Here is a 26,167-nt window from a genome sequence, read left to right on the forward strand (position 1 = left end):
AAGGCGTTTTCTAGGTCTAGTATAAGGTGAGCGGGAACCGGCCCACACCCCATCTTGAATATGAAATAACAGACGTATATTCTGAGAGGTGTTTTGTCCTGGCACGAACCCTTACTGATCAGGGTGTACGAAGTGTGGGAGCACCCCTGTTACTCGGTCTGCCAGATTCTTCCCCAGTATTTTGCAGTCTGATGTTAGTAGGGTAATAGGTCGATATGATGATCTAAGCAGTGGGTCCCGGTCTGGCTGGAGGAAAGTCACCAGTATTAGTCCTGCATGGATTGGGGGAGTGTTTCTGCCTCTTGCGCCGCCCTATATACTATGTCCAGTTGTGGGGCTAGTTGCTGGGAGAATGTGTAGTAGTATTCTATGGGGAAGCCTTTATGTCCCGGGGTTTTGTTTTTGGCTAAATGATGGATCGCGTGTTTGATCTCCGCTGTCATTATGTGTTTGTCTAGTGAGGTCTGGTCGTCTTCTGTCAACTGTGTTAGAGTAATAGAATGTAGTACTTTTTGGATGTGTTCTTCTCGGGGAACGGTTCCCTGTACATATCGCTATAATATTCATGGAAGGCGAGCAAAATATCTGCTTGTGTGTAAATGATCTCGCCTGTTGTGTTTCTGATACTGGTGATGGGTTGGGTGTTCTGGTCCTGCCGAACAAGCCATGCCAGCAGGGTTCCGGCTCGGTTTCCCTCCCTGTGGGCTCTGGCGGCATAGGCGCGGAAATTGTATTTGCGCAAATCTGCGCAGGCCTCTGTGTATTTGGTTTTGGCTTTTGTTATTTGTGTGTGGAGATTAGCCTGTGTGCCTGCCTCTTTTGATAACTGCGCTAAGCTCTGTCGCTTGTACCACCTATTCTAGTGTTTTCCGCACCCCTGCTATTTGGTGGATGCATGCACCCCTCATGACCACATTAAAAGCGTCGCACTCGAGTGTCCTAGAGTCCGTGGAATGTGCATTGTCGGAAAAGTATGTTCTCCCTCTGCTCATGTTGGAACACCGGATCCTCCAGGGAGTCTCGTGGGATCCGCCAGGTGGGGACTGGCAGTGAGGGTGGACGCCATCTAAGAGTCCGAACGTATTTGTGATGATCTGATAACACACTGCCTAGATAGTCTGAGCTTGGGGGAGGATCGAGTTTGTACACATATGAATCAGTCCAACCGTACTCGTAAGTCATGGGGGATTTAATGAAGGAGTAGAGTTTAGTTGTCGGATGTGCGTGTCGCCACCCGCCTGTCAACGACCAGTGATTTTCCCAGTCTTGGAACCGGGCTGTGTACCCGTGGGCTTGTGACGTTGAAGCCGGTGGATATGATCCGTCTAAGTTGAGATCTAACTCCCAATTGTAATCCCCTCCCAAAAACCACAGTGAAGATGTGACTTGAGCCAAGCTGTGTTTATAGGGTTTCCCAGAATAGTGTTTGGAGCATAAATGCTACCCATCAGTATTGCCTGTTCATCCAATAATTTCCCTAGCAGGGCGTATCTCCCGTCGGGGTCTATCTTTCTGTAATTCTCCAAGAAGGGACTTCTGGCCTGAGCCAGATGAGGGCTCCTCGCACGTATGCTAAATATGTCGTGGCGCAAAAGGTTTGCCTCCATCGCTTTTGAAGCTTATCCAGTTCTCCCTTTGTGAGATGAGTTTCCTGCAATAGTATGATCTGTTCCTGCTGGCGTTTAATATGTGCGTAAATGGTGTAGTGCTTCCGTGCTGTATGTATACACCATGCATTTAGAGTGAGAAATTTAACGTCTGTTGGCGGGCTCATGGTGGCTGATAGGTCGCGAAAGTGAGGGAGGGAAGCCCCGGGGTCCCACTTGAAAACCCCATGGAAAGTGTGGCGGTGCCCGGTGTGAAGTGTAAGTGTGCCAGCAAATGGTTCAGCCCTTTGTGATGGAGTTGGTATGGGATCAGGGTAGGGCGAGGAGTTGAACTAGAACTCTTTGGGGTTGAAGACCCAATACAGGGGATCTGCTGCAACAGACAGCACATCCAAACCGGTATGATTACGTACCCACTAATGTTTAGTGTGGGGGTGTGTTTCAGCTGACTCACGCGAACCACAGACTCGTTGGGCCAGGAAGGCCTTTATGGTTCTGTGTGTATCTAGTGGGGGTCACTCATTTATATTTGGGGGCCAGCACTAACATGACACTCAGTGTGTTATGTGGAATTAAGGGGCAGGGCCGCTCTTGCGACCGGGGGCAATGTGCCTGCAGGTGTAAGTGAACTTCATATGATCATGTTGGCAGTCTGCGGCGTGACAGCAGGCAGGGCCCCAGAGTTCTCGTTAAAGTCATTCGAGTCATTGAGATCTTCTTTAGGCGTGAAAATATGCAGTGTCTTCATGATCCGAGGTTGAGAGATTTGCCCCCATTTCCGCCGCTGCATGTATGGCCTTTCTGCGCTCCGCTGTGATCTGCTCCAGGTCCTGCAATGCTAGTGTTTTAGGAAGAGGTTGCTTTCCGGATTGACTCCGGGTGCTCCTTGCTTAGCGTCTTGGTGGCTTGGCCGTCCTGGATACCGGTGGCATGTCTCTGCTTTAAGCCAATCGGTGGGTTCAGGTCCATCCAGTTTGTTGCTTCCTGCGGATCTGTGAAGAACACAGTAGTATCATTGTGGAATATTTTGAGCTTTGCTGGGAACAGCAGAGTATTGCATGCCTTTATCCCGTAGTAGTCTTTTTATCTCCTGAAATTATGCTCGTTTCCGTTGTACCGCTCTGGAGTAGTCTGGGAAGAGCATGACGTTTTTATACTCTATCATGATGGGAGCATTCTGTCTGGCCGCTCGTAATATGGCATTCCTGCCCGAAAGTGGAGCATCTTTACTAGCATGGGACGAGGACGCGAGGCCGGGGGCAGTCGTCGCGCGAGAACCCTGTGCGCCCTTTCAATTGAGAAGTATGAGGTGATTTCTTCTCGTGGAGTAAAGGACCGGAGCCAGGCTTCTGTATATTCAACACGATCTTTCTCCTCCACTCCCTCCGGTAGGTTCAGAATGCGCAGGTTGCATTGCCTGGAGCGCCCTTCCAGATTGTCTGTTCTGTTCTCCAGAGTCGCGACAAGGGCTTGCAAATCGTCGGAGTCCTGTTGTGCCTTAGCTTGAGGTTGTCCACGATTCTCCGGTTCTGGGTCAGTTCCGGCCAAATCCCCTGTCTAACCTCGTTGTGTTCCCAGCACCCTCCTGGAGGGGCGGCTGGCCTGTGGGTAGTGCGCCTCGGTGATGCGTGGCCGGATCGACCTCCCCTCCTCCTCCACACCCCTGTGGGCTCTCCAATCCAGTCCCAGAATATGGGTTGACCCTGGCCTAATTTGCTAGGGCCCCTTCTTCGATGGTCCGGTTGGGGCTATGGCTCTAATTGCGATCAGCTCGTGGGAGAGGCGGGTGAGGCCTGCTGCTGCTGAGCCCCTTGAGTGGCTATATCGTAGTGCTGCTGTGGTTTATGGGTGAAAGGGGTAGGAAAGGGGGACCCCTGGCTCTTTCAGCACCGTCTCCGGTGTCGATTGTTTGGGCCTGTCTCCCCGCTCTGTGGCTCCTTTGTCTCCGCTGTCAGTCCCCGTCTTTTAGGCCATCTTTGTGGGAGAACTCCTTATGGCCTTGTTCGTGTGCCTTAGCGAGGGGGGCGCCTTCTGCCTCTCTGAAGTTCGCTCACTTACTTTGGGAGTAAGGTGACGCGGAGACCCTCGTGACCGCTTCACTGGTCCCGGGCTCGCACGGCCCCTATACGGCACCTCCTGGGCCCGCGTCACCATGGCTCTCTGTTTCCTCCAGGCCCCAAGAGCATCCCGGGATAATGACCAGGGGAGCCTTTCTACCCGGCAGACTCCGTCCTGATGGAGTGGCAGCTGGGAAGGGGGGGTCTGGTTGCGTCTTCATGACCTCTGGCTCCCAGCCCTCTTGGTTGCAGGTACAAATTCTCCCTACTTGGACTTTTGCGCCGGTCTTGCGCAGCGCTTGCTGCCCCCCGGTGGGTGGTAGCCCCCCCTTTTCAGAAGTGTCTGGGCCTTGAGATGGCCTCGTCTGTGGGCCACGGAGGCTGCCCTGCGGCCCTAGGGGGTCGTTGCAGGGGTACAGCAGTGGCTGGCTTTAAGGGCCCCCCCACAGGGTCCCTTTCTGTTTACAGTCCAGTTAGGCCTTCGCAATGCTTCCCGGAGGTGCTGCTTACTGTCGTCTCAGTGATCTGCCCTCTGTTACCTTCCAGCGACGGGAGAGGGGGGTTGTCGGTTGCGTCTTCATGGCTCCTGGTTCGACACCTTCCCCGCCCTCTTGGTTGCAGGTTCGATCCTCCTGGACAACACTCTCAGGCCGACCCAGAGAGGTCCCTGTCGTCCCCCTGGTTAGCTGCAGCCCCTCCTCTGGACGTATCCCGGGCTCGAGATGACCTGGTGCCTGTGTCAAAAAGGCTGCCGGGTGGTTTTCAGGGGTCACTGCGGGCACACGATGGTCGCTGGCTCTAAGGGCGCTCGCCACAGGGCCCCTCCCAGGCTGCAGCTGTGTCAGGCCACCAGCAGTACTTCACGGTGGTGCCGAAGTATCTGGGGCTCGAGATGGTCTTGTGCCTGCATCAACGAAGCTGCTGGGCGGCGTTCAGTGGTCACTGCGGGCACACGATAGCCGCTGGCTTTAAGGGCACTCGCCACAGGGCCCCTCCCAGGCTGCAGCTGTGTCAGGCCACCAGCAGTGCTTCACGGTGGTGCCGCTTGCTTCCTCCTCTGTGACCCGCCCTCTGCCACCATCCAGCGTGTCTCCGTGCTCGTGCATTCACCTTCCGGGGCTGATCTGCCCCTCAGTCACTGGAGTCCCGGTCCTTTATGGGTCCTCCATCGGCCCCAGGAGGCCGCAGGCGGCCGCCATTTTGAGATCAGGCAGTTCGCTGCGCGGTTCGCCAGAGATGTTCTGTATTCTCTTTTTTCCCTCTGGGACCTCCGCCGGCACCCCTGCAGTTCAGCAGTGCGGCGCACGCCCTCCGCTGTGGTGTGGGGCCTCCACCGTCGTCGGATGTCGCTTGACGGGCTCCCAGCATGGAGCTCTAGCGAGTTGCGTCTGTCATCGTGGCTAGCTAAGCCATGCCCCGATGATCTGGGCACACTGTTGATCCCATCTGGAGACTGACTACACCAGGAGTAGCTGTAGGAGGACTGGGGGGCTTCTTGTTAGGACAAGTAGCATCTCCAGTTAAGTGTACCAACTTCTTACAGTTGTTACAACAGGCATTTCAAGGATCAAAGTTCTTTCCCCTGTACCTACTATTGGACTGGGAAGAGTTTTAGGACCCACCACCCGTGCAGGTTTTTGGGACACTTTTTTTTAATTTATTTTTTATTTTTTTATAAATCTTTTTATTGAGAAATTCAAACATAAAACAACGTACATTGGTCTTACGTACATCAGCATATCAACCGTTTGAGTGTGCATCAAGATTCCGAAAGCATCTTCCCAAAACACTGGCATATTGGAGGCATCAGGTAGTAACGTAGCCATCAATATTCAAACAAGAGACAAGCCATATAATCTCAGTCACTCAAGTCAGATTCTGAGGTTTCAAGCGGGGGTTCACATATGTTTCCTCTGTATGCATTCCACCCTGCCCATACCTGGGTCCACTTTTTGGGGCAGCCTCTGTGAATGTACACTGTTTTTTCGACCACCATTGTGGTGTCCATGTCTCGGGACCATTGGGCGAGGGTAGGTGTTTGCCGAGAACCCCATCTCTGAGCTATATTGCTTTTCGCCAACATGAGTCCCAGTGTCACCCAGAGTTGCGCCACCCGGCTAAGGTCTATAGGCTCCCAGACATTGAGGAGACACCTCCTTGGTTCCGGAAGCGTCGAAACTTTAGTCACTTGGGAGAGTGTGCTCATTATCGCCTTCCAGTATTGGGATATTACGGGGCACTCCCAGAGGGTATGGAACAGCGTACCGTCCATACCACACTGCCTGAGACATAGCGGGGAGTCAGCCCGTTTAAGTTTAAATAAGTGTGCGGGTGTAGTACGTGCGGTGTAGAATTTTTAGTTGTACCAGCCTCAATTTGGACGATATTCCCACCTCCTTAGGGGAGGAAAGCGCTGCCTGCCAGTCCGTCTCGTCAAAGTCCCCCAGCTCTGTCTCCCATCTAGCCTTAAGGGCCGAAAATGGGTCCGGTTGGTTGTTTATCATCTTCCGGTATGTCAGGGACGTCGCTCTCTTAGTCAGATGCTCCGTGAGGAGTCGGTCTTCCAAAGGCAAAGACTCCGCCAGCCGGGTCACAGGCGGGACCGCCGCCCGGAGTGCGTGTCGGATTTGTAGGTATCGGAATCGTTCAGTGTCGGCGAGGTCATAGTCCGCTTGCAATTGGGCAAATGTGACAATGTCACCTTTTTTCCAGAGATCGCCGACCCTTGATATGCCAATCAGATCCCACTGTAGAAACCCCTTAGTGGTGCGCAGCACCCCCAACTGTTTCGCCTTCCACAATGGCCTGGCCTGGGTTATCTTCCCGGCCCAACCAAGAGCCCGCTGCGCCTCAAACCATATCTGCAGAGTATGTGCCGTGGGTCCCATGGGGCAGCGGCCCCTCGTATGGCTGTAGAGCGCTCCCCCCCCCCCCCCCCCCCCCCCCCCCCGGCCCCCAGCAGTTGTCGATCCATACGGTACGCCGGGTCATCCCCAGGCACATGAAGCCACTGATTTATTACCATAAGCTGAGATGCCCAATAGTATAGCTTTATTTCAGGGAGGGCGATACCCCCGTCGTACTAGCCTCTGGTCAGCTTATGGAGCGCTATCCGTGGCGCCTTATCTTCCCACAATAGACTGGTCACCTCTGCGTTTATGGCGGTGAAGTACGTAGGTGCGACCAGGAAGGGTGTGTTTTGAATCAGGTAGAGAAATCGAGGGAGAGCCATCATTTTAAAGAGGGCGGCCCGTCCCAGTAGTGTCAGGGGTAGAGAACGCCAATGTTTGACGTCGCTACGAAACCGAATCCGGGGCTTCGCCAGGTTTTCAGCAACAAATGTCGCCCTGTCTGCTGTCACATAAATTCCTAGGTATTTGAATCCGTCCTCTACCACCCTGATTTCACACCCCCTCGGGAGCCGTGGCGGGGAGCTCCGAAGCATATACAAACTGGACTTTTCCCAGTTTATCTTGTATCCGGACACCCTCCCGTACGACGCACAGATGTCCAGGAGACAGTTTATCGAGCGCGCCGGCGAGGCTAGGTACAGCAGGACGTCATCATCATATAGGGAGATGCGGTCCTCCCATCCCGTAGTCCACTTTAGACCCCGGATCACTGGGTCCTGCCGCGCCTTTTGGGACCCTTTTGAAGACTCTGGCTTTTTATCTCGGGGATTCTCACCACCTTTCCCCTGGGGAGGTTTTGTACCCCTAGGTCTACCAAATGCTGATGTAACTTTCATTAGTGCAATTACTTAAATTATGTTCTTTCATAAACAAATTGTAAAGTCCATTGAAATCATGCACAATATTTCCAGTTATCCAACCATCTTGTGTCTTAACTGAGTAGTCAACGAAATCAATACAGGATTGGTTTTGGGTTTTATGAGTCCCCCTGAATCTAATTCTATATTACTCAGTTTCGAGTCCCAAGCCCTCAATCAGAGTACTCTTCATGAGGTCATAAGACCCAGAATCTGTCCCTTTAAGGGTCCGGTGTCTGTCCCTGCAGTTACCAGTGAACAGTTACCAAAGGAGTGCCCAGTGTGACTTCTTCACTTTTCTCATTTCCCAAGCCCGCTGAAAGGCTGTGAACCATTTTGTGATATCATCACCCTCTTCATATTTAGGGAAGATCCGCTGGGGATTTTAGTATCATAAGATTGCTCTTTATCCTTATTTTGTAAATTGCTGCCACCATTGATGCAAGCTAAGCCCATCTCTATTCTCTCTTTCTCTAGAGCCGGGAGTCTGGTCTCTAGGTCCAATCTTTTGGTCAACCTCGCTAAAAGGTTGTCCTCCTCATTGAGGCGGCTGTCCATGTCCTTAGTAGCACCTGATCCTCCTGTGTGGGCTCTAGGTGCTGAGAGGTTTATTCTTGGAGTCAGGGCCGCTGGGGCCCTTTCTCCCTAAGAAGTGGAGGAGGTGTGGGTTGGAAGGTATCCTCATCCCCTCCATCTTGTTCCCCATCTGAGAGTTCTTCACCATTCTCGGAGGGATGGTCCTTGGCATACCCTGCCAACAGCTCCTGGAGCTTTAGTTTGGAGGGATTGGACCCCATGATTATATGTTTAGGTCGAGCCTAGTGTTGCAGTGCATGCGCTACTTGCTTTGCGAGGCATGCTGTAGTAGGGTATGTTTTGAAGTGGTGTGGAAGCCCCGCTCATATTTTTCATTGGCTGGTGTCATCGTTCATGGTAAATGCTGGCTTCCCATTGATAATGAGGCTTCTTAGTCCCTCCTTGTTACCGCCCTGTCTCCTTTTGTGACCGCCCATCAGGACGGCATCTTTTACTTGCGGCGTTACTTACTCCTTCATTTAGTCAGTAGGCACTTTTTTTTCTCCATTAGGGGCTTTGGCAATGGCGGCACACAAAAACCCAAAGTCTCACCCAATTAAGTGGAGCTAAAAATGCATTTTTCTGGGGCCACCACGTCGCTGGGATGAAAAATGATGTACTGCAATACGTGCTAGCGCTTAAAGAAAATTGCATAATTTTTGCGTTCCCCCCACTCAAAATACATTCATTTTCAACTCCAGTTAATAGGCAAACTAAACTTTTTTATTTTATTCTAAACCTCCCTCCTACGTGTCCCTAACAACCAGAGTCTGTGGATAGCCGAAGAGGACGCACTGTTAAGGCATGAAGTGCTACTCAGCCACAGTCCAGGACGCCTCCCCTGTCTGGCGAGGTAGCTCCGGTCCCGGGCAGCCCCCAGGTCTCTCGATGCCATCTATCAGTAATACCACAAACATTACGTGTTGGTATTACCGCCTTACTCGCAGGCGGGCTTTGCGCATCCTCTGCTTTCAGCGACTTACTGCACAAGGGCACTCTTGCTGCCAGGCAGACTGGGGCTCAGTGCCGACATCCGACATTCAACAGACTCAGCCTTTCACTTTACTGGTTGGTAAAGACAGGGCTAATTTGCTGAGTGATAACAGCTAGTATTTAAGCATCAAGTTAAAATTTGCTGTGTGGCGAGCAGTCCGTGATGTATATCTGCTGTGCCTAAAAGAGAGTGAAAAAAAATAGAATAATTTCTCCCTTCGGGTTCACCGTTTTCTAGAGAAGGCTTGTCTTGGGTTAGCCGCTCTCTGGCCGGAAAGGGGGTTCTCTGGTCTGTTCAGAGAAACTTCCCGGACCCCACCAGCTGGCTCGTCACCAAGGCATCAGTAAGCACTGTGGACCTGTCTCAGACCCTTGACAAGCAGCTACAACTTGCAAAGACCTCACAAGCTGATGTCAAAAGTTTTGTCTTAGTTGGTAGTAGCTGTGGATGCTCCACAAATATATAATAAGAACGGGACAGGACGCAGCACCTCAAAATCTGGATCAAAAGACAAAACGGTTTCCATTGGACCTGCTTGTCTCTTAGCAAACTAAACCTGGTTTCTTTGGAAACTGGTAAATTTGTACAATGCATAGAATACTGCACAAAGACTAAGGCAATACCAAAGGTGTTTGATTACACTCAAAGGTGGTGCACACATTTGTCTCCACAAACGTTTCATTCCTTACACACCAATCTAGATTCAGCAGCCAAGCTTGGCACTATACCCTCGGCCAGCATTTGCATTTTTAAAAATATGCCTTTTGTATTTAGCCAAACGCTGCTGGCTCTAATGGAACCATAACCTGCACTTTGCTAAATAGTCCTTCGTGTTTAGAGTACGCGCAAGCGATGCCGCTGCCCTGGATAAGCAATGGATCTCCTTGCATCATCTCTAGGCCTGCACTGCTCTGGGCAGTGCCAAATGCCACGCTGCTCCTATCTTTAAAGGATTATTCCCATTGCTTGGAAGCCTGTAGTGACATGCCAGCTGACCAGTAATGTGAAACATAAAGACGCAGCGTACGTGGGTCCAAATAAAGAGCCAACACTGACTTGCTGGTATTTGTCATGTGGATATAGCCCACACCCTAAATAATGCTTACTTAGTCCTGACAAAAACACTAAACAAGCATTTGCAATAGGTCTCGCATTTATGCGAGTTTAAGGTATTGGCATTGTAAATGACAATGCCTTTTATTTATATTTTAAAAACCAAACCAAAATAAAACTCATTGTTATTTGCAATGTCAATAGCTCAAACTGGCGTAAATGCGAGACCTATTACATTGAAAATGCTTTTTAAGCTTGCATAGACCTTAACTCCCTAAATTCCAAGTGGAGATAAGGGGTGAGTGTGAGAGGGATGGGCGGAAAACAAAGCGAGGAGGCTTCAAAGAGGGTTTAATGATGGCGTTATTTATTTCACCCAGTCAAAGTTACGTCAACCTAAGCCCAGCACAGGGAAAGGCAGGCGACAACAAGATTTCGCAGTCCGGGATGTCCGGTGGGCACTTGGTTCGGGCTCTTATTCGAACGTGGTGGTACAGCCCCCGGCCACAGGATCCAAAACAAAGAGAAAAAAAAACACGGTCACGGCACTTGTCCTGTATAGCTATAGGTTGAGTCACCGCTTTATATAGGTGCCACCAACGTTTATTTAGTGCTCTCTTTTATTTGTGAAAGGGTGATAGCTGAGGTAGACCCAGAAGCCGTTGTGAGGTTCAGCCGGGGTGGTTTATAGTGCCACTAAGCCCTCCCCCAAGAGAGTCCTCGATTATTGCTGGGAGCTAGGTATGCACAAGCTACTAGCACTCTCGAAATGATAGCGGATAAAGGTGAGGGGTGATAGGGGTGTGACGGGATGAAAAAAGAAAACAATGGTGGATTTTCACTCCCCGTTCCCTCCCCTTCTCTGTTACGGCACAGAAACCCACCCCCTCCCTCTCTCTGAGTTCCGATCCCTGCCCTAACCCACGTACCGTGGGGGCCGCAACTCTCCTGAGTTACGGCGGCTTGAGAGCGTTGTCCGGGGGTGTCCACCAGTCCTCTGTCCACTGCTCCCCTTCGCTGGCTTCGTTCTCCGTCCCTTTTGGCTGTGACTCGTCTGCTTCTCGTCCTCGTTCCTCCGGTCTCTCGTCTGCTTCTCGTCCTCGTTCCTCCGGTCTCTCGTCTGCTTCTCGTCCTCGCTCCTCCGGTCTCTCGTCTGCTTCTCGTCCTTGTTCCTCCGTGGTGCCTCGCTCTGTTCGTTCGTCCTCCCGTCTCATGAACATGCACCCCTCGACGTCTTCCGGGTTCTCCTCTTCTACGGGAGACTCCGCCTCTACCCTTGGTGTTGTAGTCTCCCATAGGTTGAGGTCGTGACAGGGTGGTTCGTCATCCTGCAGAGGGGAAGGACCGAAGTGGATTAACTCCTTCCGTGCCTTGCCGTCCTCCGTCTCACAGTGAGGTCGAACTCCTCAACTTGGTTCTCTATGCCATTGTAATTATCTTCACTAACATCTGGGTTCTTGTTAAGAGACATTGTTAAAAAAATAACTTCTAACCCCTCTTATCCCTAACTAAAGTCAACTTTTTTTCCCCCTAAAATTCTATAGGGACTTAAAGTCCCTATCGACTTTTAGTAATTTGGAAAAAATTGTCAATTCAAAAATCAGAATTCTAAAGACAATTTTAGAGTTCTGTCATGTGATCAGGTGGTAACCAAGTAATCCAACAAATGCCAAGTTGTATATCCCACCGCTGATCCACCAATGTAGAAAGCTGGCTCTGTATATACAATACCAAAATAAAGTATAGTGTTCTCAGAGTGCAGTTGAACTCCAAAGGTATAAATGGGGGTGGTGATGGACAGAGCATCAGAACCAATCAAACACTCACACCCAGTCAACAGATCTGGGTTTGATCCATCACCGTTCTTTAGCCCACTCTGCCACCCCAGTTCAGACATGGCCATATGCAAATCAGTCTGAGCCTGTGCCTCATGGGAACAGTCCAGCCCGAACTGCCAAGCCATGCCTTCCCTGGACCGGAAACAAGCTTCCTAGGACCGTTTTCTGGCATTTCAGCCGTCTTCAGCCAGGCTTGCTTGAATCCAGTGGCAAAGTGAGCAAGGGACTCACGTCTGAGCATACCCTGCCAACTTATGGCGAACAAAGCGGTTCTTTGGCCCACTCTGCCACCCCAGTACTCCAAAGGTAGGCAGAGGTAAAAGTAGATAGCACCTTACTCTCCATCTGTGGTAATATGGGCGAGCAGTAAGGCTTTTTCCGAGGGTAGTGTTAAACAAATGTTGTACACATTCAATGAGCAAATGATGTCACACACTCAAAGACTGAACTCAGACCAATTTTGTTTGTATAAAAATATTGTGAAGTTATTTCATTTCTAGGACCAAGCCAAGCCTGGCACAGGTAAGTGAAATAAATACTATGCAAAGTATTATGCAGTGTTTACAAGTGAATGCAAGTTCAAATGCAGTTGTTTGAAACACAGGTAAGTCAAGGTATTGAAATACTGTACAGATTACTTTTTAGATTACTTTTTAAGTTACTTTTTCTACTCAGTGTGATATGCCTAGATATCACACTGGGACATTTCCTAGAGAAAATGTAAGTAAAATCGATTTTGCACAATTGTAAGTTTTCAGGTTTCCATACAAATCAACTACACAATTAGAACATTTTTCAGAGAAAAACAGTCAATGGATGCCTATGGAGAGAAATGAAGTTATCCGTTACCAGGTAAGTACTTGGTCTTAGGCGTTGAGTTTCTGGGGTTAGAACAAGGGTTCCCCCAGGGTCAAGGATGCACCCTCAAATCACCCTCAGCGGCACTAGGGCAGCCAGGTGCAGAGTTCTGAGGCCCAATGTTATCCAATGGGTGATAGGGGGCCTCCGGTTGGTGGCTGCTTACAAGCGGGCCACTGGGTTGTGGGAGCAAACCTCCTGGTGTTAGGCTCAGGGCAAAGGGGGATCCAAGTTAGCACCCAAAGTACACCTGCAGCGCCACAGGGGAGGCGGCTGGGAACAGAGTGCGGTTTTGGCTTCGGGTGTCCTGTTGATTGCAATGGGGATTCTCTAGTTGCAACAAAGCCTGCAGGCTTGGGGACGAATATCTTCTGGAGGTGACCACCGGTTGGAGAGGAAAGTTGGGATGCCTGGGGATGCGGGTACACCGTCGGTTGGGCCACCCAAGGTCTTGGGACTTTGGGTGCAGGGGATGTCTTTAGGCGTCTGGTTTCTCTTACCAGCTCTGGTCGTGTTCGGGGGGAGTCTCCAGAAAGAGGCTGCAGGCTTTGCTGGGAGATTCGAGGCAGGTCAGATCGCCAGATCTTGGGTCAGAATTGCTGGGGAGACCTCCTCATGGTGTTGGGCCACTCGAACTCGGGCCAGGGGCGATGGGTGCAGAGTGTTGCAGATTCACGGATTTGGTCAGAGCCAGAGTCTGGGGGTGAACAAATCCAGTATTCACAAGAGAATAAGGGGTTGATAGCAATGGCGGACGGGCAAAGTCCGCCTGCCACCACAACGGCTAAAGGGACAGCCCGCCATATGTGCGGCGGTCCGGCAGTTGGCATTGGGATGTGCCCGCCACACTGGCGGGCGCATCCTGCATTCTTTACATTGTGGCGGGTGGTGCTGCAAGCAGCACCCGTGACAAGGTAAAAAATGCATGTTGTGCATTTGAATGCACAACGTGACAGGCACCGCGCCGTTCCTGCCACCTTGTGCATGCAAAAGCTGGGGGGTACCATAGGTACCCCCCATGTGCACCCCCCAACACCCTGGGGGCCCGCTACAGGCCCCCAACAGCAAACACCGCTCGCCTTTCCATGGCAGCAATGCCGCCATGGTAAGGCGATTCACCGCCTGCTGCATAATATGGACGGCGGTGTCTTGCAGACACCGCCTCCATGTTATGGGCTTTTTCCATCCGGTCGACGAGTCGACCGGCAGATGGTCTTTCCGTCCGCTGGGGTCTCCACCGCCATAGTAATGTGGCGGGGCGGATGGGAGGCGGGCGGTGTATTGTGGTGGGCAGATCGCCACCGCCATGCGGGCAGTGGCGATCCGCCCGCCATTATAATCGACCCCTAAGTCTTTTTTTTGGAAGGCAGGGCAGGTCCTCGGGGTTCTTGAGGTTGCTGGCTGCAGGACACACTGGAGTTTAGCTTCTGCAGGTTCGAGATGGGGACAGGCCGGTAGGGCTGGGGCCAAGTCAGTGGGAATCCTCCTCTTCTTAGCTTCAGCACAGCTGTTCGGTCCTTCTTCTTTGTTGTTTCTTGTCTGAGGAGTCAAGGTTCCGGGGTGCACCTAAAGATTTAGGGGCGCTACAGGCAAGTAAAGGTTGGGACCAATGGGTCCCTTCCTTGGGGTGGGTACACCCCCTATTATGCCACCCTCCAGTAGGAGGGGGGCATATACCTCACTCTGGTTGGCTGGGTCCTCCTATCTGCAAGATGGCTTGGACTGAGAGTTGTGCTTCACCTCGCCTCCCCCACCTGAGGGGTGGGGTTGGCAAATGTGGGCACACCTACCTTCCTCACTTGGTTTTCCCGCCCAAAGTGGGGCTCAGAACCGGTGGGGACCAGTTTCTGGAAGCAGCAAAAGACCTGGGGAAGCTCACAAAGGCGGCAAGCCTTTGAAGCTTCCCCTTCGCAGACCCTGCCCATCCTGGGGAGGAGGCTTGGCACCTTGTCCCAGGATGTGCATTTTTTCAGACCCCCCGAGAGCAGAAGGCTCTCGACTCAGGGGTCCAGAATCATGTCTGGTGGTGGCAGCTGGGGAGCAGCCACCCACCCTGGACACTAGTGTTAGTTCATTTTTCAGGTGGTATCTCTAAGAGCCCCTCTTTGTGAATTTTTCATTAAATCCCACACTGGCATCAGTGTGGGTTTAATGTTCTAAGAAGTTTGATACCAAACTTCTCTGTTTTCAGTAAAGCCATTATGGTAGTGTGGAGTTCGTAATGACATACTCCCAGCACCATATATTCTTTTTTTTTTTTTGGGGGGGGGAATTTATTTATTGGCATTTCTCCATTTACATTACAAAAACACTTCACATATTCAGAGCAGCTCATTCTCTTGTTCCCCACATGTAGAGCGGAATTCAACCGTACCATGACATAATCATTCAACATCACCAGGATATTGCGTGTCAACGTGACCAGTTGTTTCTCTCTCCCCCCCCCCCCCCCTCCCCCTCAGTTTACTGTGAATCCGTGATTGTAAGTCCGTAGTAGGTCCACCAAGGCTTCCATATTTTTCTAAATTTTTTCGGGCACCCTCTTGCTATATAGGTTGTTTTTTCCCCCCAACATATACATATCCATACTCCTCCGCCATTCCTCCAGCGTTGGGTTAGACATCGCACACCACGCTTTTGCCAGGTCCCTTTTGGCCACCACCAATCCCAGCTGGAGCAATGTTAGTTTTGCCTTCGGGAGTTCCATGTCTGTAGGTACGCCCAACAGAATAAATGGGTCTGGGGGTATTGAGTCTTGCAGTACATTCTCCAGCTCCTTCAACAGTTTCCCCCAATATACCTGCACTTGTGGGCACCCCCAAACCATGTGGAAGAAGGTACCTTCCATGGTGTGACATTTCAGGCAATTGGGAGATTCCGCTCTTCCAATCCTATGCAGTCGGGCTCTGTCATAATACATTCTGTGTAGGTACTTAAATTGAATCAATCGTAGCCTGGACCTAATAGCTACCTCCCTCTGGTGCATCAGAGCCATTTTCCAATCCAAGTTATCTATGTCCCCCAGATCAGCTTCCCAACGTGACCTCCGTGTCTTCAGAGGATCCGGTGTGTTATTCATGATTGTTCTATAGGTCCAGGACAGTGCTTTCCACCCAATTTCGCCCATCAAAAGCCTACCCTCCAGGGGGGGAGTATTCCAGGAGACCCTCCATATCAATACTCTGCGTCCTCCAGGCATGCCTCAATTGCAAATATTTAAAATGCTGCATCTTGCTCATGTCGTACTCAGTCTGGAGGTGCGAAAACGTCACCAGTTCCTTTCGGTATACTATATCTTTAAGTTGGGAAATGCCTACCAAGTCCTATTTCTGGAAACCTGTCAGCTTGGCAAATTCCGTGAGTCGTGTTCCCACCCATAGCGGAGTTTCCTTAGTCACCTTTCCTTCCCATTTCATCCGCCTCTCCACTTTCTTCCAGGCCATTATTACCATCTGTGTTGCTGGCAACAATCTCGCAACCCCTTTACCTCCATATAGATAATGCAGCAACGTTTTTTTGAAGAACTGTGTGTGTTCAAGCGCATACGTGGGGTGATCCCTTTCTCTGAATTCCCAGTCGTTCATAACTATCAAATGGGCTGCCCAGTAATAGGAGCGGAGGTCCGGCAAAGGAAATGCCGCCACTATATTGGTTGCATTGTAGCTTACCCAGCGCTACCCTAGGGGGCTTACCTCCCCAAATGAACTTTCGTAGGAGGTCATCAATCTTGATAAACGCCTCTTCCGGGATTGGATGGTAAGTATTTTGCAGCACATATAAAAATTTTGGTAAAGTTATCATTTTAAAGAGTGCCGCTCTTCCAAGCAGCATCAGGGGCAGAGAGGCCCAGCGTTCTACGTCTGAGCGGAATTTGCCTAATATCGTATACAGGTTTTGCTCCAGTGCCCGCGGCTTATCCAGCGTGACATTAAGACCCAGGTATTTTATTCCCCGAGATGCAACCTGGAGCTGGCCGGGATACACTGCAGTCCCAACACCTTGTCCCACCGGATAAATACACGACTTTTCCCAGTTTATTCTGTACCCCGCGTGTCTACCATATTCCTCGCAGCATGTCATAATGGTAGGGAGTGTCTTGCCGGGACATATAAGAGTATATCATCGGCATATAATGAAATGCTCTCCTCAAGATTGTATCTGTCATTCGCTTGGAAACCTGTTATATTGGGGTGCGCTCTAATTATACATGCAAGGGGCTCTAGGACTATCGCGAAAAGCAAGGGAGACAGGGGGCAGCCCTGTTTTGTTCCCCTTTCAATCGGGAACTGCCGAGACGTGACCCCTTTGACCCTGACCCTTGCCACTAGTATTTCAAATAGTAGGGCTATCCACTTCCTGAACTCAGGACCAAATCCCAGTCTATCCAGAATTGCCGTAAGGAACGGCCAATGGACTGTGTCAAAGGCCTTCTCGGCGTAAGGGATAGTATAAGGTGAGGCTCAGTTCTGTGTTTTACCATCTCCAACCAGTTAGAGACTCGTCGAAGGTTGTGTCTCGTTGATCTCTTAGGCATAAAGCCAGACTGGTCCCTGTGAACAAGTCCCGTAAAAACCTTCATAAGCCTATTGGCCAGAATTCTGGCCAGGATCTTAGTCTCCATATTTAGTAGGGATATGGGCCTGTATGAGCTACATCTCTGCGGCGGCCGCCCTTCTTTAGATATCACCACAATAGTGGCCGCTCTCAAGTCTTCGGGGAGTATACCCACTTCTCTCGCCTAAAGATACATCTGCAAGAGATGCTTGCTATAAAGTGCCCGTGTTTAATTCTGATTGGAGTCCATTGGGACCCGCATCCTTCCTTAATTTCATCTGGCCAATGGCCTCCAGAATTTCTTTAACAGTCAACTTTGCCTCCAGCGCTTGTGTGTCGCTGGACTCGAGCCGAGGGAGCTGTATGGATTGTAAATACATGTGGATCTGTTCATCGTCCGCTAAGAATCTTGTCGCGTAGAAGGCCTCATAATAACCTGCAAAGTCATGCGCTATGGCCTCCGGGGTTGCATGGACCTGGTCTTCTGTCTGTAGCTGGGTTACCCATCTATTTTCCAGCTCCTTCCTACTGAGCCAGGAAAGTAGTCTGCCAGTTTTATCACTCACTTCATACAACCTCCTATGCATTGCTTGTATGGCGTGCTGTACATCTCTCTTGGCTAACGCCGAATACTCTTGCTGCAGGAGCTTCAACCTTCTCAACTGGGCGGGGCAAGCGTTTGCAGCAGCTTGCTTTTCGGCCTGCAGGAGCTGCGCTTCAATTCTTGCTACCTCCTCGTTTTCTTTGTGCTATTTATACGCTATGGTTTTCTGGGCTCTGTCTCGAAGGACTGCTTTGTAAGCTTCCCCCAGACTGATAGCGGAGTCCACTGACCCCACATTTTCCTTAAAGTAGAGCTCCGTGTCCACCCTAAGCTCTCGGGCCACCTGTGGGTCCTGCAATTCCCACGAGCACCATGTATTCTTAATGGCATTATTGCACTTACAATGTATAAGAATTGTCTTGGACACTGTAGGGGTACAGGGCTCATGCACCTGTACCCTCACCACTGCTATAGTGCACCCGGCTAGAGGGGTAGCTGATCTATGCCAGGGCAGTGGGTTGTAGCCATGGCACACAGGGATGTGTGCCACGTCGACGCTACACTTTGTTCTGCACCAAAACACGCAGCCTGCAAAGGCAGTTTGTGAGTGTGAAGGTACAGAGCCTCTAAGGGTGGCACAATAAGTGCTGCAGCCCTTAGAGGCCTTACCTAATCACAGTGCCCTGGGTACCTGTGGTACCACTTACAAGGGGCTGACCTGTGGCCAGAGAGGGCAGATTGGATGTTGTCTTCGATGCAGTTTTAGGGAAAGAACATGGGCCCTGGGTAGTTGATTGAGTGTGCCCTGGGCTCCTGCCAAAGTACATCAGCAGTTCAGCAAAAAGTGGGGGCAACCATGCAAAAAGAGAGGACTTTCTTACATCCCTTTGTTTGAAAACAAAGCTCTAAACTGCAGCACCATTAATCTCCACCTCATATCATAATGAGCAACCCTCTCTGGCACAAGTTAATGTACCATCTCCTCTGCTTTTATCAAAGAAGATTCAACATTAGTTATTTTCCTGTGCAATTTGTTTGAACGCTATTCATCCTCTATTTTCAAGCTCACTAGTACTGATGGAAATTGTGGGCAAACGCACATTGGCTCTGTAATTTTGAGGAGGAACATGGTTCCACTTTTTGCCAAAGCCTCATCTAAGGGCAGATTCCCGAGTCCAGCTGTTGTCTTTGGGGCTCCCAGATTGACTTCAGAACTCACTGCTTTTCTTGCCAGTCCACAGTATCTGAAAATCCACATACGGTGGGCTCTTAGCTTGAATGGAACTCACCAGTTTCTGGTGTGTCATGATGTCAACATCTTGGGCTCTACTTGGGCTGGGGGTGAGCCAAAAGGGTTGATCATCGACATGGCCATGTTCCTATTCACCGGCAGAAGCGTGGGAGTTTCGGACTCGCACCTTATGCATCATTACTTAGCAGAACTGGACATTCCACCAAATGGAGACCCCTGTGTTGCGAAGCTCAGGCGGAAACTGCATCTTGCAGCTCGTGCACTCACACTCCGTAGCAAGAGACGTGTTGACCCAAAAGATGTGAAAATTGAGGTTATTTGGCATTAAGGACACACTCACAATCTAGGGGCAATGTTAACCATTCGGTAAGCTAATACCACAAATAGGGTGGTCAAGCCAGAATACAGGATGCCGGTCTGTTTTAACTATAGAACTTGGAGTTGTGAAGGGTGAATTACTCTTTTAGTTCCTTGTACACTTTCATATGATACTATTACCATATGGCTCCCAGTCTTGAGAAACCAATCCGATTGCATTACTTGAAGCCCACGCGATAGTGTGCTCTCCCAAGTGGGTTTACTGTCCCTCCCTGTCCAGCTGAAAGTTATTTGGCAACATCACCCTGCGGATAGTGGTGAGTGGAAGCGTGCTCCATCGCCTCATGTCTCCAGACCATCAGCAAACCTAGAGTGAAAGTATGAAAATGGCAACCTGTGTAAAAAAAAAAATAAAAAAAAAAAATGTTGGCCGTTTCCCACTATGAGTCTCCGTAGGTAAACTTACTCTGTATTAAATAGTTGTTCTTGCTTTATTTTTTGCCTAATTTTTCATCCACAAATAGAAATATAGAATTTGATAACAGGCGAGGACCTCAAGCTCTAGTGAGATTGCCTATGTCCATGCCTGTACTTGAAGGAACAGATTTAGCAATTTACCTTTATTAAATCTATTACGATGTTCCACTGTTTCTGTTATGACCCTTTTCTAAATTACTGTTTTTTGGCTCTAGTAACTCAGGATTTATTAATAAATCTCTTATTACAAATGCTTGTATTTTTTACTGATTATTCCCTTTACAACTAAAGATTGCAATTATATATTCTTCTCGCCTTACCCTCTATACGTATATTAGTCATCAAAGCGTATGATTTGGGCTTTTGCTATGAACCAGCCAATGCAAGGTCATTGAGTCTTGCCCCCAATATTATTTTTATGCAGAGATATGTTGAAACAATGTGTATGTGCCCAATACCACCATGTAACCGATCATCTTATCTACCAAGACCGACTTTTATAAAACAGTTTCTTAAATTCATTTTGCTTGTTTTCTTTCTCATTTTCTTTCCTAGTGGCCTTAAAGGGAGAAACATATTTTTGGTGGCTGCCACGCTGAGACCGGAGACGATGTTTGGGCAGACTAACTGTTGGGTGCGCCCTGACATGTCATACATTGCCTTCGAGATCGCCAACAATGACATCTTCATCTGCACACAGCGGGCAGCTAGAAACATGGCCTACCAGGGCTTCACTAAGGACAATGGTGTGGTTCCCGTGGTCAAAGAGCTGATGGGAGAGGTCTGCATTTCAATTTCATTGCATGTATCACAGCAGTGACTATAGTCTTCTTGTAGTTTTTGCTATATCTCCTGTTAAATGGGTCAGACCTGTTACTTTGCTACTAATGTTGGCACTGTTGGATGAATCTGCATCACATTTTACAAAAAACAAATTTCTCTTCTGTTTGATACTTTCAACATTTCATGGGAAAGACAAAATTACAGGAAATGCAAGTTCCATTTTTGCATTCACCGAAAAAAGCTGCCGAATGGAAATATACTAAGGTGGCATTTGCCGAACGGCCTTTTTTCTGTGAGGTTTTTAAATTTGGTGCACATGCATTCAGTAGATTACCTTTTACATTTTAGAAAACGTATACATATGGGAACATTCTGACAATTTCAGGTGTCTTCGGACTTCAAAAAGCATGAAGGCATATTGGATTTATTTGCCTTTCCTGACCTGACAAATGTTCTTCCCCTGCTATTTAATGAGGTTCACAGACCTGCCTAAACTCTGCACTCCATTGCTAAAAATAATTTTCTTGGACCACTGTGGGGTGCAGGTCGATGACTTCCCATGCATTGCTGGGGCGATCTTAAGAGTAGCGGAAAATATCTTTCAAGTCCAGTAAAAAATGCCCCTCAACTATGTGGTATGAAGGGTAATGGGTTAGTTTTTCTTTCAAAGAAAATTTAGGGTTAGATGGTCTTGATATAAATCTATTCGTATCTCCCGTACCTGGAACTAAATTGTTTGCCAACAGAAGTATGTCCTACTCACCCTGCCGTACCTGGTCTCCAGTAGTCAGTGTCACAAACTAAGCAGCTGGAGGCAAATAATGTTTTAGATGTCCTGTATCTTTGGGCATTTATGATGAATTTGCACGAAACTTCTAAAGCCGAGTATGTCCATCTATGTTTGATCCTGGTAGGTTGGTCAAGGAGGAGGAAGTTAAGGATCCCAAAAGGTGCATGTCCTATGGAAATGATGGCCAGGGCCAGTCAGCTCTAATGGAGGGTTTAGATGTAGGACAATGACAAAAGCCACACCCTCTCCTTATTCGAGACCTCTGAGTTCCTTCTGAGCCGGTACATGGGCCAGGTCTTCATAGTGGAGTCTATGGGGTCCAGATCCTATGTCTAGCAATGTTAAAAATTGTCATTTCTAGTTGGTAGTGCACCCAGTAGACATTAAGTATGACTGAGGGATCTGGCCATTGGCTACTGAGGTTAGGGTGAATGGGCACAGATCATAGAGAGTGGAAAGACTGCAGTTGCATTGAACACATGTCCTTTTGTGGATTCTATGAAGATAAGAAGCTTCAGTGACACTGTTGGCAAATAAATGTTCTCACCCAAGTTCTGTAGAGAAGGTAGACTGCTGCGTTACACTTGAGCGATGCTGCATGTTCATCACTGACCTAAGCTTGTGTTCTGCTCTGAGGCTTTGTGTCCTCACCACATACATAAAAAGTTAAAACTGTTCCACTCTTAGGTAATACATTTTCGTACAGACATCAATTGCCTTTGCTGCACTGTCGTTCCACTTTTTTTTTTTAAAGTAATCTTATTCTTGAGTCTTTATGTCAACACAGAATTGTTGTATTCGCCTAACAGCCTGTATTCACATCACTTTGACAACAGTTGGTCCTCTTGTGAGGGGTCCCACATGTATCTGAATGTTCAGGTCTGGCTGGTCCGGAGTTTGTGTACTTGTCTTTTTCTTTAGAGGCAGTCAGTCCACCCCTTCTTGATATCATTCCCACAACCCCAGATTCATTAGTGTTTCCTAAGGCATCCCTGGGACTCGTATATGTGTTTCTCGCATATACAACACAAGTCCATCTATGCCCTCTAAGCTCCCTTCGATGGGGGCTCTTGTCTGGCACCAGAGGCGTTCGATTTCTCTTGATCAATTGCCAGACAGACCTAGTTTGATGAGGGCTCTCTCAGCATGGGTATATCCCTGCTCGTCTACCTGGTGGAGAAGGGCTACTTTGGGGGTTAGGTGGATTGGGCCTCCTAGGAGGGCTCCTGACATGTCTTCCACTGCTCTTCAATATTGCAGAAGGATTATACAGTCCCATACTGTGCGTATAAAGTCACCCACTGCGTTAATGGTTCGGAGGCAGTGGGGGGGGGGGAGAGAGACAGAGGTTCCATAAATGCTCCACAAGCACTACGGGTCAGGTATATTCAGTGTAAGTATTTAAATTGTATAAGACAAAAGCTTGTTGTCTCTGTGGCCTCTCTAGGCCCTATCAGGCCACATTGCCCATTCAGTGTTCTCTAGCTCGCCCAGACCAGTCTCCCATTGTTCCTGTAGCCTTGGGAAGGCGTGAGGTGTGTTCAGTACTAGGGATTTGTAAAGTATAGGGATTCAACTTTTTTGGGGGTGGGGGCGAATGGCCCCATCATGATTTTTAACTCTAATGGGCTAAAACTCTGGGAGGTTGTGGGTGGGCTGAGCTAGGATCTGAGGGCATGTCTGAAGTGAAGCTGTCAAAAGAATTGCGTGAGTTTCAGACCAAATTCATCTGGGAGATCTTTGTAGTGTTTGATGTCGCTGCCATGTACTAAGTGACGCAGGGTGGTGAACGTTTTGGGTGTCTCACCCATGAAATCTCGGAAGAGACGTGACCTTAGGTAGTAACGTGCTGTGCCATAGGGAGGTTTCCTGCGTCAGTTTTCCTTCCCATCCCATGCAGACCAGTCTTCCAAATCTGTATTGGTGCTTTCATCAGTGAGAGGGGGGGGGGGGGTTGTACAGCTGCTCCTCCTTATATGTAAAAGTTGTTTTTACTATAGCAAAGGGTGTATTATTTAAAAAAAAAAAAAAAATGTTCTTATGTTCTTTTGTTAAGAGCTCATATGATTGGCTGGGTGGTCACTTCTGAGTATTCTGCCAAACTAGTGTTTTAGTGCCACAAGATTAGAGGAGAGTGTTGAACAAGGTTGAGCAGACAGATATGTATCCTTGAACATCCGCTGGGTGGGTTTGATTATAAAGCATGTTGTGGTAAGAAGTCTTGAGAAAGAAGCCTTGGGCATGAGTCCGTCCTTCCCTGAACATTTGTTTACATATGCAGATAATACTGCTTCAGGAAAAAAGTGCAAGTTGTGCCAACGCAACAATATGAGAGAATCATCTTGGAGAATTGATGCTCTGTTGTTCACACAGGGCAATTATGAGAGAACCATAATCAAAGCCCATAAAGAAACAGTAGAACCTAACCTTACAATATAAAAAATAACATTTTGAGGCTTAAAAATCAACAGGCTCTGCCTACATTTTCTTTCCTAAGAATCAGAGTGAAATGTCACAGAAATTGATCATATGGAGGTCTCTGGATGGGGATTGTACTTATGTTTATGAGAAAATTACAGTGTGGAGGTTTCAGTTTGTGCCCTGTACTAGGTCTCCTTCCCTGCTTTATGGTTATCTTGTTTTGCCTCTAGGACATTCTTGGAGCTGCACTGTCTGCTCCTTTAACATCCTATAAAGTGATCTATGCGCTGCCGATGCTCACCATTAAAGAGGATAAAGGTAAAGAATACTCTTTCACCACACAGTTCTCCTACCGCGTATGTCTGCGGTAACTGACTTCAATGTCTTATTTCTTACAAGGCACTGGGGTGGTCACCAGCGTTCCCTCTGATGCCCCAGACGACATTGCAGCGCTTAGAGACTTGAAGAAGAAACAGGTTGGTTTGCATGTTCTAAAAATGTAGATCCTCTTTATTCTGGTCAACAGCAGAATTGCAAGAATAGTTTATTAAACATATGGAAATTTGCCTAAGAATACACATTTCCCTAAATGTTTTTACTTTACCTTTCAGCTCTCTCTGAACCATAACTAAAGAGGTTAAAACTCAGAAGTTGTAAAAAAAATATTGGTTGTTGAGTGATATGAAACAGTCAAGTAATATAGTAATGTAATAGAAAAGTTGTAATTGTGACTTTGTAAACAAGCATTTAAAGTCATGTTTTATTCATCGCATTCTGTTCTAGAGGTCTTCAAAAGGGTGTTTGCATAACTTGTATCTCTCCACCTGTGGCCTTTGGAGGACTGGCCTGTTTCTATTTTCTTGCTTCTTGCCTATAGCTAGAAATAACAATGAAGCGAAAAAATTGCACATTTATAATTTTCTTACCAATTATTACGAGTGAGTGTGTGTATGCTTCTACTTTTCAATATAATAGAACATTGAGAGAACAGTTTGTCAAAGTGGATGGGTAATGATTATACTTACAAGTATCTGATTGACCCCATGTGGAAATTTCCCAAGAAAAATCATTGATATGCTTTTCACGTTGTTCCATCAAGATCTGAAATATTGGTTACATTTAGGTAGCTATTGCGCTTCCTTTCACACTCTCTATTTCTTTTAGTTGGGTGAGATTACCCCTCTCCTTTCCATTACCTACTGCATATATTCTCACTTTTTATTTCATTGCTTTATCTTGAACTATGATGGTTTTTAGTAGGTCAAGTTTCACTGAGCGTATTCTAGTTTATTACCGTGTTAGGCATTTTCCTGATGGCATAGCACCCCTGATGTAAGAAATATATGTACACTGGTGCATGATGCTAAGCATTTTTGGCTTCTACAAGTAGGTCGTGCTTAATGAGGGGTAAGCTTGTCATTTGTTGTTGTTTATCAACAATTTTATTGATAAAAGTAAGAATTGAGAAATAACGGCAAATACAGTGACATGCAATCCAGTGTATACCCATATAGAGATATAAACGTTTATTAGGATACATGCACCAATATCAAACAGTACTTATAATATTGAAGAGAAGTACACGAGCTAAGAGAGGGGTGAGCGAATAAGCTACAGAAGGAAGAAAGTAAAGAGGAAGGAAAGAAGGATAGAGAAAGAAGGGAAGATGGACAAAACTACAAAGGAAGAAAGAGAGGGAAGGGGGAGACAGGGGAAGTGAATACAATGATGTAATGAGGAAGAAGCAAGAGTCTAAGCGAACTATGAGTGAAGGGGGTGCACCTTGCAAAAAGGGGGACCATATAAGATGAAAAGTATCTGCTTTGTCCATTAAATTGTAAATGACTTGTTCAAGGCATGTGAGCTGTAGATCACATGCTTTGCATAGACTGCCATCTGGTGTTTTGTCTGGATGTTTGCACTTTGTTTTTCTTCGAAGAAGTGTTTTTCAGTCACGAGGTAGGTGACTCCTCCTTTCGGTGATAGTACGCATGGGCATCGACTCCATTGTTAGATATTTTTCCGCCACCAGGTTCGGATGTGAATTGTGGCGCTCCGGTTCGACACAGGTTCTCTGGTTCCCCTCGATGCTCAATCCATTACCCTCAACGGTATTGTTTCTCGATCGCGTTTTCCATTCTCCGCGTATCTTTTTGACTTAATCGGAAAACTTGTGGGTAGGCCTAACGGCCCTCCACGTCTGGCTCGCTAGCAGTCTATGAAACAGACTCCATTCACACTTTGTCCCGGGTGTCGTGCTATGTTTCCGCGCACCG

At 48.3% G+C, this 26,167-nt stretch overlaps 1 protein-coding gene across 3 annotated transcripts in view; it reads left to right on the top strand.

The window, feature by feature from the left end:
* Window positions 1–26,167, top strand: part of LARS1 (leucyl-tRNA synthetase 1) — a 497,298-nt gene that overhangs the window by 124,838 nt on the left and 346,293 nt on the right. For all 3 annotated transcript variants that reach the window (XM_085618114.1, XM_085618113.1, XM_085618116.1), the window contains 3 exons: window positions 20,453–20,678; window positions 24,122–24,209; window positions 24,291–24,367. In XM_085618114.1, coding sequence (XP_085474240.1) covers window positions 20,453–20,678; window positions 24,122–24,209; window positions 24,291–24,367 — 391 coding nt within the window. The remainder of the gene's footprint in view (window positions 1–20,452; window positions 20,679–24,121; window positions 24,210–24,290; window positions 24,368–26,167) is intronic.

The sequence above is a fragment of the Triturus cristatus genome, chromosome 7 (genome assembly GCF_964204655.1).
Source record: "Triturus cristatus chromosome 7, aTriCri1.1, whole genome shotgun sequence".
NCBI classification, from domain to species: Eukaryota; Metazoa; Chordata; class Amphibia; order Caudata; family Salamandridae; genus Triturus; species Triturus cristatus.